Source organism: Taeniopygia guttata, chromosome 1A, assembly GCF_048771995.1.
Source record: "Taeniopygia guttata chromosome 1A, bTaeGut7.mat, whole genome shotgun sequence".
NCBI classification, from domain to species: Eukaryota; Metazoa; Chordata; class Aves; order Passeriformes; family Estrildidae; genus Taeniopygia; species Taeniopygia guttata.
This window is the reverse complement of record NC_133025.1, coordinates 55,824,864-55,838,707: the sequence shown is the minus strand read 5'-3', so window position 1 is coordinate 55,838,707 and position 13,844 is coordinate 55,824,864. Positions and strand designations below refer to the sequence as shown.

Sequence of the window (13,844 nt, the reverse complement as noted above, 5' to 3'; positions counted from 1 at the left end):
TTTGTCCAATATAAAACTTGTAAAGAAGAAATCCCTCATCTGGATAAAATTATTTTCTGCAAGACTATTTCCCTCTGGGAAATTCCAAATCCATATTCAACCCTACCTCAATATCTACCTCATTACAAATAAAATTACTCTAAAAATAGACCTCTAATGGCACTTATTACAATGCTACACAGCACAGCCAGGATAGGAGGTTGTCATCTTTTTTTCTTTCCAAGCTACTTGATGCTATCTTCTCAGATGTAACACCACAGTCTGAACATAAACTAGACCAGATCAGTGACAACACCATTTAGACCACAATTTGCCTGAATTTTGGAGAGAAGAGACATTTCAAACTCAATTGGTAAATCATAATTTCTGTTCCTATCACATCTCTGTTCTTACCAAACAAGCCCACATCTCTCTCAGAAGAACAAGACGAGATTATAACATTTACATCTTACATATTGTTTTCCACAAAAAAATCAAAGCGGACACCATAAATAATAATTTAGCCTAACATCCCTATGAATTTTAAATTTTAAATCCAAATCCCCAAATCAAATGCAACCTAAAACAAAAAGGCTCTGCCTTGACTCAGAATACTCTAATTACAAAACTTCCTTTTACACCTGTAAAGTTCAAAGAAGAGCAAAATAATATTTTACCCTACAACTCAGAATCCAAGCATTCTGAGAAGTTCCAAAATACAAACTATCCACTGCGCAGTACAAGCAATGTAAAACTGCATTTAAAGACATCAAATGTGCCTTTTCTAAAGGTTGCACAGAGACTGAATTCTCCATCCTTTAAGATTTTCAGACCCAAGCAGATAAAGACCAGAGACACCTGGGCTTGACTTTAGAGTTTGCCCTATTTTGAGGAGACTGGACAAGAGGTCTTCTGAAATAATTTCCGGCCTGAATTGTCCCTACAATTTCTGACATGGTTTGCATGCTAATTGTTATGAACCTTAACTGTGTTCTCTGCCAGGGACAGTAATTAAGACTGGAGCTTAAACCCTTTAAACAGCACAATACAAGCAACTGTCCTTCAGAAATCAAAGGCCACAAATATTACAGCAAAATAAATACTGTAAAGAACCTATGATACCTTGACTTACTATTGGTAGAAAAAAATTAAGAAAAATTTGAACACAATGAGAATTAATATTTATAGCTCCAAGTGTATCATGCCAACAAAAGCCTGTGCAGTTGTTAGTGTGTACATAAAAACCCTAAGATTTATCTTACAATCAGAAGGTGGATATGCCCCTGCTGCTCCTAATCAGGAGCATTAGTTGGCATAAAATGAGCATTGAAACTCCCAAGGGACAACTGAGATCACTTTCTTGATTTGCTGAAGGATAAAATAGAAGCAGTACAGAAGACAAGCTTCAAAGCAAAACCTACAAAATATTTAAAGTGACCTGCTTGGTGCCCTTGGGAGTCTCTCAGTGCAGCCCAGCAGGGTGGCATCTGTAAGCTACAGAACTTGTCGGTTCAATTCTGTCTGCATCTACTACAAGTTTGTTTTCATGTCTCCAGAACTTATTTCCTACCCTCCTTCTAAAAACTCTCATACTCATCACCTTCTCAATGAAATACCTTATATAAACAGCAAAAGGGGAAGGGATGAAAAACACACACAAGAAAATCATGTTCTCTGCACTTCAGACAATTGTCTTCACAACTGAAATGCCTGTTTTTCTCAAAAGAAATTCCCAAGAACAGGAAAACTTAAAACACTAAAGGTATTTTGAATATCCAGAGATTTTGACTTCATGACATTTTCTAAATGGAAAAAACTGATGTGACAACAGCTGTGTTTCCTTCCAAGCAAATTTTAAAAAGCATACTAAAGTTTTAAGATTACAGCAACTGATTTTTCATTTAAAAGTACAGGAAAGGCTTGAATAAAAAGGCAAAACACATTCTTGGATCACACTTACCATGTTCATCTCCAGCTCCTTTCCGACCATCCTCTGGGGAAACGTGCACCAGCTGCAGAATAAGGGGTCTCCGGGTGACAACCCCAGTACCTCGTGGGAGCAGATCCCTTCCCACAAGACTTTCCAACACAGAACTTTTTCCACTGCTCTGAAAAGTGGAACACAGCTACATTATTTTCTGAAACATAAAAATGCTGTGGTATTTTAGTTTGCTTTCATCTGGCCTGCAAAGAGCACTCTGTCTTGTCGTCTGCTACAGAGTGCCTGAAGGAGCATATGACAGACTCCCTGCAGACACAGCAGTGCCACTGCACAGGCACTGAGGGACACAGGTCTGCTACAAGCCCAAACCTGCTTGGGGTACTCAGAACAGATTTCTATCTACATGGTTTGCCCCATGGTTTTTATCTCTTAAGGTCAAACTAAACTCGTAACAGGTTTCAGAAAAATTAATCTCCTATTTAACATTTTCTACATATCAAACTCTCCAGAAACATTTCTGGAAAAAAACACTTTTCTTTATAATGCTCAGAAAGAAAGTTGATCTATTGTACTATGTCATTTTCCAACATTTTGAAGTAAAACTGCTTTGCAAACGGAGGAATTTAACCCTCAGTTCTTATGTGTTAGAATTAACAAGGGCTGGCTGTATTGATACCAGGAGCAGTCATTACACAAACAAATAGTAGCAATGTACACTTGGGGGGGGGGGGGGGGTGGTGGTAAATCGGCTGCTACAATGTTACATTCCTTTCAGTTTGAGTTTGGTTGGGTGGTGGGGGTTTGTTTGGGTTTTTTTGTTTGGTTGGGTTTTGGGTTTGGGTTTTTTTTTTTTTTGTATAATGCATTGTATCAGCTTGGTAAGTACAAACATTGTTTTACACCCTAAACACAGAAACAAACATTGTTTCATGGCATCCCACACACACTCTCTGTGTATATATTTAAGTATTTACATAACAAGAAACTGTAAAAAGTTGTAAAAGGCTTTAAAGGCTGTGAAATTACAAATATTCTTTGAGAGACTACATTTAAAATGCTCTCCTGCAGGACTTTTGTGTAAGATTCACAATTGGTCTAACAAACAGCTGAGAAAACCTGGGTTTTAAAAGTGATTCCAGGCAAGTATCATGTTAAAACTAATAATAAAAAATAGTAAACATAGCACTCAATCTGATTGAGAAGACTTTGTCTTTTTAATAACACTGTATTAAACTCCTCCAATTTTCTGCAACTCTAAGTCTATGTAGTAACACCATGAGAAAACCTGCTCTGACAATCCTTGCCACCATCTAGAAAATATTTCTGTATTAATGCAATCACCAAACAATTATCTTGTTAAAAAACAAAAAAAAAGAAAACAAAACAAAAAAAAAAGGAAACCAACAGATGCTTCTGACAGCTGGAATGTGCATTATTTAACTGCTATAGAATCTCCACTCAGTCTACCAGTTCTGAAGTAACAGATTTGAGACTTCAAGCAAATGATGAGCATATAACCTGGCATAACATGATATAAAAAAGTAATGAATATCCTTAAATCTCACAAAATTAGTGACATTAGGTGACTTTTCTAAAACTGAAAAATAGATCAGAGGTCAAGCAACACGTTACTATCATCAGACAGTACATTTCTACTACTCCAGTAAAACAAGACACAAATATATTATATGAGAGCTTTAAAACCTATTGAAATAGTGCTTGTATGCAAAATGACAAAATAAATATTAAAATACAAGGCCAAACCCCTAGAAAGTTTGAACAGCAACAAATGAAAGCCTTATTTTATTGTACCACTTTATTGTACGTGCTTTATGGCACAGAAAAAAAAAAGAAAAGATGTTTATCAAAAATATCATTTGTCTCAATAGGCATATAACACATCAATACAGATTATGTATATTATTCAAAGTTAATCTAAATCACATTTGACAACAATGAGATCAACGGTTTAGAAAACTTGGAAGAAGAGCAGGGTCAAGCAGAAATACAGCCTTATTAAGATTTGTTTTTCCTTCAAGACTCCCCTAGAAAGTTATTAATAATTTTCTTCAACTGTCCTTCTCCAAATCAACTTTGGGCACCTTCCCTGCAAGCAGCTTGTAACAGACCATTGGGCACTGAACTCTTATCAAATAACTTAAGAACAACCCGACCACAGCATGAACTAGGTCTGCAAGCCTCCCTGAGAGAGCTCCTGTTCTGGCCCACTTCTGAAGAACTATTGATATTATAGATTGTAAAAAGTAAACTTACAGAGACAAATAACAAACCACTTCTCAACAAACTTACTTAAAACAAGTGAAATGCCTAACCAAAAAAAATGAAAGATGATACAGGTTCATTTTCTCCATTGGGAAAAACCAAAAAACAAAGACAAGTGCCTCATTTATTAAAAATATTTCAAACATTAAGAGGCATCTGGATGTGGCATTTGGGGATATGCCTTAGGGGTGATTATGCTGGCTTGATGGTTGGACTAGATGATCTTAAAGGTCTCCTCCAATCTTGATGATTCTGTGGTCTTTTGAGCAAGATTTTCTTAGGCATGGGAAAAATGATTACTCAGTCTCACAAGGCTGGAGATCAGACTTAGATGAAGTGGCTTCTCATGAACATACAAACCAAGCACATAAGGGATAGTAACGAATAAAAAGAATCCTTAACAACCTCACCATGAAAGGAAAGCAAAATCCATGGGACAAGCTGCTGCACACTGCTGCTCTTTAGTCTTTCCAAAGGAGGTGTAATGCAGGAACTAAAATGGGCACACCAAGCTAAGCACAGAAGCGAATCACTGTGTTTTACACCACTCCCAGTTACCTCTAGATGGGGAAGGAACAATCTGGATCCTTTGCAAACACACTAAATGAAACATTACAGTACTCTATGCATCAGGAAATTCTTTCAAATTGCATTACACTCTGAAGTAAAGCAATCTGCTGTTGGAATACAATTATCTAATGACGCACTTCTTAATCTGGGCTCCTCAGCATCCATTACCAAGAATTGTCTGGGAACACAGTGCAGAAAGCAGTAAACACAAAGCTGATCTTGTTCTGCCAGTGAGGGGGAAGCAAGGGATATGGGTCTGTTAAGAATACAAAGTCAGTTCAGGCAGTCCTTCATACAATATATGTAGACAGACACTAATACTGATAACCAAAGGAATTTTTAGGAACGAGTCTGAAGAAGTATCACTTGTTTTGCCATCTCATTGAAATGCTCGTCACAATTTTAAGCATGGACTGAAATCCATAAATTCATTCCATGATGGGTCAAAAAACGCATTAACAAACTAACTTTTCATAGGCCATCAGGCAGATTTTCCCTCTGGACCCTAATATCTAGTCCTAATTTGAAATATCCACTAGCTGTGATATCTAAAGGAACATAATAGAGGTTGCTCAGATAAAAAGCAGGGGCGGGGGGGCAAATACAGGAACATCTTGTGTCACTCCTTTAACCTTTAAGTCAAACTACCATGGCTGAGTGTATTATACTCTGCTCTGTCAACCACCATTAATTTCACAGAGAAACACCTGTCTGGTGGATGGTAAAACCATTTTCCCCTAAAGTACTAAGATAAAAAGAGATGATACACACAAGACAAGTATTTTACATTTATGTACTGTCAAAGTGTGTTGAAACCTTATCAGCATTCTCACTGCCTCTCTAACACCTATATATTCAACTTTATTTTAGATTAATCTGAAGATGATGCTGACAATCGAGAATGAAGGGCAGTCACTAGGAAACAATTGTGCACTTATCCTCCCAAATTAAAAAGCTGTAATAATTGTGATCCACTCCAAATAACCAGCACCTCTACTTTTAACAGTCCTCATGAGATTGCTTTGCTTCCCTATCCTTCATTTCTTCTTTATTTGTCCCTGCACGTTTCAACTGTGTGTACTTAAGTATCAAAAGGCATTTGCTCCCACCCATTACACGAAGAGAAAATGTGAGTTACAATCTGCTGCATTACAAACCACAGTTTTAGGAATTCAGAAGCAGCACACAGCAAGTGCATGATTTTATAATTGTTCAGCTTCATTAACAGCCAGAGATGTTATTTCCAAAAACATTTCAGGGTCATTGACACAAGCCAGATGGAAGAGACTCCATCTTGAAAATGCTGAAGTAACACTGCGAACAACCATTCAAATTCACCTCATCCCATTTATTTCACCTTCTTCCTTATTCTATTTCCAAATGCTCATTAGCATTACTATTTTAGGAGTCTTGCTCCCTACACCAAACAGAATGCAAAGATGTTTTCTCCATATCAAAAAAAGAACCCTGACCCAATCCTCTTGCACCACTGAATTATTCTCCACTTTTAACCCCACCTATGGGGACAAAGGCCTAGAAGACCCTGATGGAGAAGACAAGGGCAAAGAAAGGATCCAGTGCCTCAGCCTTGTCCATATTCACTGTCCCTGGATCACCTGTCACAGACAGCAGCAAGCCTTTATGTCCCTATTTCTCTTTTTCCTTTACTCCCGATCCAGTGCTGGAAGTTCCTGCTGCCTTTGATGCCCTTACTTCCAAGAGTGGCTTTCTTGATACCATCTCTGCCTATGCAGGCAGGATTTTTATATCCCTGAGCGAGCTTTTCCTTGTTCCTATCTCCTGCATGATTCTGCTGTGCTGAGGCTGAGTCATGAGTTCCTTCAATACCGCTCTCCTTAGACCTCCACTCATTTTCCCAAGCAAGTGGATGGACTATTGCTTTGTGCTCCATGAGACTGTCCTTAAAGAAATGCCAGGTCCCTTGTGATTCACTGTCCTTTAGCTCACAGGGACTCACATTAGCTCGGTAAATAAGCAAAGTCTGCTCTTACTCTTAGGAAATCCATGAAGCAAGAAGGCAAATTAACACAAGGCTCACCTAGAGTCTCACTGATGCACAAGAACCATCAAATTTCTTACAGTCACATGCTTGGATTGTTGACTGTTGTATATTTCAAGTATTATTAAAATGATAATGGACTTGAATTAGCTGCAACAAACTTCGAGTCATCTTACAAGAACCTGCTGCCTTCCTCTGTCTATCTTTATACTTCATAGTGTCTTTGTGGAGCCAATGCACACTACATCATCTGTGGGGAAAAACACCTTGTTAAGGACACATGTCCAATAAACTACTGGGAAACTTCCAAACCAAAAATTAGTTGAAAGGAGTGTAAAATTTAGCTCATTGCTTTTAAACAGGGCAAACTGGTAAGATTTTTTACTATTTCATCCAATAGGGAAAAAAATGCAAAGAACTCCTGCAACACAACACAGACTTTTTACAGGACAGCACAAGAAAATAGAGGCAGTGATGGCAGAATTCCCTATGACTTTTGGAGTGGCACAATACAAACATTCAAGAATGACAGTAAGGAACTGTGAAGTAAGAGACGCTTCTCAATGAGACATACTAATTCCTGAAGAGTTCTATTAAGCAAAGCAATGCATCTGGCTTTGAGATGAAACTGTGGCAATTCAGCAGTTTCTTCATACAAGAAGTACAAAAGTCCTGCTTGTAAATTCTGCTCTTGGCCATCTGTACATCCAGAATTTCCTAAATTTTCATTCTATCATTGGGCAATAAAAGCTAATGCACTTGTGCTGGGATCTCAGGCACAGGAATATTACCCACATTGGTAGTTTAAGAAGTTATTTGCAGTAGCCATCTTAGAAGAGTTCAGCCCGCTATAACTAAAGAACAGCAATATTTCTTTTTCTTTCCTTATTTTGCAAATAGAAATTATTCTAGAATAAAAGGTGACTACGCATGCAGTTTCAGAGCAGTTCTACAAAGGAACTGCTTTGGTTGGAACAGATATTATAACAAAATTTTCATATTTAAACTAGGAATGCCCCAAGCTAGGCTCTAAAGAGCTAACAAATTTAAAAATTTAATTACTAATCAAAAAAGAATGTTAAAGCTATAAGCAGGCCAAATGAATTATTTTAACACATTGTTTGAAACAAAATAACACTTCTAAAAGAAGCAGAAGAGACAACAGGCTGATCCAACTTAAGAAAGCAGTAAAACCAGCATAATGCACTGCTCATTGTTGTGAAATACATGCAAGATCTTGTCCAGACTACAAGACTGTTGTTCCTGCAGGGCATTCCCCATTTCCTTGAATTGAGAGCTCTACTGAATAAGTCAGTGAGAGACTCAAAGTCACAGAACTACCTCCACATAATACAGCTTATGTACAAGCAATAAGGAATGCCAGAACTGGCACAGCTCAGTCAAAATTCTTCAGAAATCCTGCATTTACACCATATCTAACTGCAGACGAGTGCCAAACAACAGCAATTACAACAATGATTAGCAGATGTTTTCTTCCTCCACACATCAATTCCCAAAGCCCTCCAATAATTCGCTTAGGAAAATAATGCCTCATCTAAGTAGAAACAAGTTACAGACTCTCAGTTACATCATGGAACTGTGGTATTTGAAGATTCCCATTTGCAAGCCAGATATACTGACCTCACATAGCACTGTGTATACTGCTATAGTAATGACTTGCAGTAAAGTAAATCAAAACCAACTTGCATATTCAAATTTTAAAAGTTCTAAACAACAGCATTATTAAAACAAGCCCAAACCCTAAATCTCTAAGTTAGTCAACCTTCTGGCTACTACACACAAACAAATCTTTTCCAAAAACTACACAGGCATTTTCTCTCCAGATTGTGAAAAACAAATGCCTGCGCTGTCTTAATACTCTTCCCCTCCATCTTCCTGATAATATGTTTTCTTTGCACTGTGACCCCTGAACAACATACAAGATTCACCTGGTCTAATTAAAATACCAGTTTTCCAAGAAAAACAACTGCCAATTACAAGATGAACAGAACAAGGTCCTTGCAGTAAAGCATCAAAACAAAACAAGAAAAGAGAAGCACAAGACTTCTTTATCCACATCATTCTACAACTGTGAATTCTGTGCAGACTCTCTGCTCTTCCAAAATAACCAGGCATTCGCAAACAATAAAATTAGTATCTTCTAAATGGTGTTTACTAATGTTTTCATATTAAGAATCATAAAATGCTAAAATGCAGGATCAAGTTATTAGACCTATCATTCTATTTTAATTCATATAAGGTCTACAGATAGAAAAAGTGAAAATGCCATCCTTTCAATCACAGAAACTTTCAGGACCCAAAAAGTTCATCTGTCCAGAAACAGGGAGCCCACCAGAGCAAAGAAACAGCACAACAATAAATGCTGTTTGCACTATATCATATTGACAGCAACATTTATATTAATTAGCTGTTTACATTTACCAGACATAATGTCAGCCTCACTTTGTTGCTTGTCTGAAACAAACAGAACAGTCAGGGCATGACTTGACAGGAGCATAGAAAGGCAAAAAAAGGAAAACTGTTACACCCAAAACCAGAGACTGTAAATGTCAGATATGAAAACAAATTTAAAAAACCAAATGAAATCAGGAAGTTTGTAAAACATCTGGGAGAAAAAACAAACTGTCCCCAGCCAGCATGGAAGCAATACTCTGGTTACATCCTCTATTCAAATGTAGATACAAATGGGTTTTTGCATCTGCTTCAATTGCCACAAAGATCCTTGGACAAAATAACAAAAAAATCAAAACAAAGAAACAAAACGCCACAAAAATCAAACTAACAAGTCAGCAAGAGACTAGGGAGGAAGACATGGCTGTGCTTGACATGGGGTTTTCCTTGTTGCTTAGTACAAACTGGAGTTTCCTTCACCTCAAACTGGCTTTTTTCCAACACAATGTAGGCTACACTGAATGAGCTAAGTGCCTTGAATTTCTGTTCCCCTGCCAGAGAAAGTCACAGAAGCTCTGCAGAGCACCTGAAGTTCCAGACCAAGGTGCCAGTCTCTCCCAGGATGCTTTGATAACATCTGCTGCATTCATTTCCTTATCCCACTAGCCAGGACTGTCCATTACCTTGCCGTTGCTGTCAACTCCTTAACAGCCAAATCAGCATTCTTCCAACTATTTATCTTACCAGAACATAAATATCCACATATCCAGGCTGTGGATACATATATACATATCCACATGCTCAGGCTGTGACCTCAGATCAAGAAACCTTCCACCTTGCAATAAAAAGTGGTTTAGCATCAGCATCAAACATACACAAAACAGAAAAAAAAAGGAAGAAAAGTCACACTCGTCTGTGAGCCAATCCCAGGGCAATATTTAGCAGAACTACACCTCCCCATTTAAAGTCTCAAAATGGCATTGGCAGAAGACTGAGCAGAACTCCATAACTGTACACACAAAAAGTCACTCCAAAATCTGACTTGTCAATTCCATCAGTTACTAAATCAATTTGCTACAATCTCTCTACTTCAATTAACACTAGCAAGTGCAAATAAAGCCCACAAAGTGATTTTAAATCAGTATTAGAAGAATTTTGCTACAAAGCTGACACTAAAGTTTGTATAAAACTAGGCTGATGACTACTAAAAATCCAAAACATTTTCAAATAATTAATGGCACAAAAAATAAATAAAGACAATTCATTTTTACCTATTTCTAGGCAGATATTTTGTTGTCTGGCTGGTTTTCTTAAATTTATTCTAAATCTTATGACCACTTTGGTAGTGTAGGCATTTAATTTTTGTGATAGCCCTTATCCACACAAAAGGCCATCGTTAATTGCTTTTCTTCCCCTTGTCTCATTTACTGTAGTTTTAATGTGTTTAGTTGAGGCACTTCAATACCACCCTATTACCCCTTAAAATACAGAGCACAAAGCATCTGTATCAACCAGAATACTGAGTATTCCAACATTATTGAACTAATATTTTTATATCATATTGCTAACCTGGACACTTTTTTCTTTTTGCACTTTAGTCATACAGTTCTAAAAATGGAACTGGAATACTGACTTGGGGAAAAAATAGAACACCTATCTGGAAATGGCAGAAAAACCCTGAAACACTGAAGAAAAATTGGCAGTCTGAAGGTGTCCTCTGACTACAGCACAGTCCCCAGTTTTCTTAAATGACTCTATGCTAGGATACAGAAATAACTTACACAATATTAATGGGGAGAATGAGAAGGAATGGCAGGAAAACCACTACAAGTGCAAGAGGCCATCTAGATGTGCAAAATTTACTGAGAAACAATTTGCAATTAGCATCAGAATGTATCTAGAAAGAGGAAAAATTAAAGCATTTCAATTGCTCAGGGCACAAGGGAGGTAGAAAACAAATCCCAAACAACAGAGGTGGAGGAAAGGGAATACGGAAAACAGAAAATATTCACAGCTGAGTTAAGGCCTATAAACAGCTTCTACACAACCTAGAAAAGAAAGAATTAACTTAATGCACAGAATGAGAAGCAGAGAAAGACATAAGCACAAAAGAACAAAAGGGTAGAGAAGAGAGAGAAAAATAAACAGAAAACTACTTAAAAAACCACTTTTCCTCTCCTTGCTGAATATGTAAAAAGGTCATTTAAAAAAAGCAAGTGGCAAATGGAAGGAAAAAAGCATAACTTAATTAACAGAGGATTACAGAAACTTTAACTGGCAGCATTTGATTCCTACAAGAAAAATGGAGGTGAAAAATTCAAGACTGTTTATTGTGAATATTATTCAAAGACAGCATATGCCAGTGGGCTACAGATACATCAACTGTGTGAACAAACTTAAAGGCCACACAGCAGTTCACAAAGAAACGTGACTGTCTAAATGGCACATGTTAAATAAAAGGAAGAAAGCTACCAGCAGCAGAACTATCAGCTCTAAGGCCATATGTGACACATCTCTAAAAATCTGGTCTCCAATAAACTGACTCCAAATAAATAATTAATAATATTTTATTTAAACTAAAACTAATTGCATAAAATAAGTATCTACAAAATTATTATGTCAGTAAAGACAATTTTTTCTTCCAACAACCCTGACTAAAACAAAAAAACCCCAAGATACCGCTTGCTAGATATTTTGGTATATATTTTTCTGGAGTCCACAGAGGACTTTGTTTTGGGATGATAGGAAATTTCACGCTAATTTGTGGGGGTTCATAAATATCATGGATACATGATATTGATATAGATGGGGAGCCCCGAATAGATATTGATATTGATGGGGAGACTACTGAAGGCAAACACATGTCAATACTGTTTTAACTCTCAGTATTTACTTATGGAAAGTATTTACACCTAGGAAAAGATAACTAGGACAGAATTGTTTAAAAGTATTTTTAAAAAATGCCACTTCATAAAGCGAAACTGGAAAAGGTACTTTTTTAATCTTACACAGAAAAATACTATTGCATTTACACGTACAGCTGGTGTTTTAAGATATCAATTAAAATCCTGAGTACAGAGTACTTGGTACTGAAGTCTTCGGTGAGCATGCTACTGTCAAGGAGCACAGCACATTCAATACATATTTAAATATCACAGAAACAAAACGAGAGATCCATTAGCTTCATCTTCTACTCCCTTGTGACTGCTGCAGCTCTGGTCAGGCACGTTCAGCTGCCAAAAGTTCTGCTGAAGTGCAGGGTCCCATTTGAAGAGATAGGAGAGAGGATCTGAGCTATCTTCGAGCCCAGGGGCACTACCAGGCTCACACGCACGTGTTGTAACTGTTGCAGCCAACAGTCGCCGGCCTCGCCTCTCACCTTCACTCCCCATCGCCAGCTAAGACAAAGAGTCCAACCGGCACGGGAACGCGGGGGAAAGGACACCCATCCACGCCCGCAAGATGCCGTCCCGCTACCACATCCCCTCTGTCCGGCCCGGCCCTCGCTGCACGGCCGCTGTCGAAGAAGGGAAGTCACGGCCGAGTAGCGACGGCGGTCACGGTGACGGAACCGGGCCGGCTGCCGCTCCCCCGGCCCCTGAGGCCGCCCGCACCCCCACGGAATACGGGGGCACCGCGCTCCCGCAGCCCCGCGGAGCTGCTGGGCCGCTCGGAGCGCTCCGAGAAGCGCCCAAGGGCGGCGGCGGCGCAGAGGCGCTCCCGGCGCGGCCGGGGCTGAGGCAGCGGAGCGGCCGAGGGCGTGCGGGGGGAACGCGGGCACCGAGAGCGCCCCGCCCGCCCTCGCCCGCCGCGTCCCCCCGTGCCCTTGGCGGCGGCAGCCGCGGCTCTGCGGCGGCGGAAGCGCGATGGGCACCCCGACCTTGCCCTCGGGGCGGTGCCCGCCCGCGCCCCCGGCCCGGCGCGGCCCGCCTCACCTGCGTGCCCACCACCACGATCTGCGGCAGCTGGATGATGTCGGCCCCCACCGTGTTGAACACGTCCTGCAGCTTGTTGATGACGGGGATCAGCGCCTCCATAGCGGCGGGCGAAGGGACGGGGCGGGCGAGACGTCGGCGGTCGATGGACGCGACGGGCACCGGCGGCTCCCTCAGCCGCCCCCTGCGCCTGCCGCCATCGGCGCCGGCCCCCGCGCACGGCCCGGCCCCGGCAGCCTCCGCGCGCGCGCCGCCGGGCACCATGGGAGTTGTAGGCCGTGCGGCCTGGCCGGGCCGCGCCCCGCTCGGACAGCGCCGGGGCCGCCGGCGTTGGAGAGGCCTTGTGTGAGGTGTCATTGCCGGGTTTTATTACACAGAAACACAGACTCGGCGGGGCTGGAAAAGGCCTCTGGGACACTTGGGTCCAGCCTGTGATTGAACAGCCGCATATCGACTGAGCGCCGCTTGCAGTCCTTCCTTAAACACCTCCAGAGATGGTGACTCCAGCTCTTCCCTGGGCAGCCCATTCCAACGCCCAGTCACTCTTTCTGTGAAGAAATTCTTAATAGTAATAAAATTATTCTAAAAATAGAGTAATAAGAATTTAGACAGAGTTAGGTCAATAAAAGACAATAAAAAGCAAAGAATTATGAACGTTCAGATGCTTTCCTCTTGAAAGCGTGGCTCACTAATAAAGGATTAA

The 13,844-nt window shown here is 40.1% G+C and overlaps 1 protein-coding gene across 4 annotated transcripts in view; it reads right to left on the bottom strand.

Moving 5' to 3' along the window:
* The window catches only part of DNM1L (dynamin 1 like), a 35,512-nt gene extending 22,119 nt beyond the window's left edge, over positions 1-13,393 (bottom strand). For all 4 annotated transcript variants that reach the window (XM_030263287.4, XM_030263288.4, XM_030263290.4 and 1 more), the window contains exons 1-2: positions 13,142-13,393; positions 1,940-2,087 (exon numbers count right to left, since the gene is read on the bottom strand). In XM_030263287.4, coding sequence (XP_030119147.1) covers positions 1,940-2,087; positions 13,142-13,243 — 250 coding nt within the window. In that variant the 5' untranslated portion in view covers positions 13,244-13,393. The remainder of the gene's footprint in view (positions 1-1,939; positions 2,088-13,141) is intronic.
* Between the last annotated feature and the right edge of the window lie 451 nt (positions 13,394-13,844).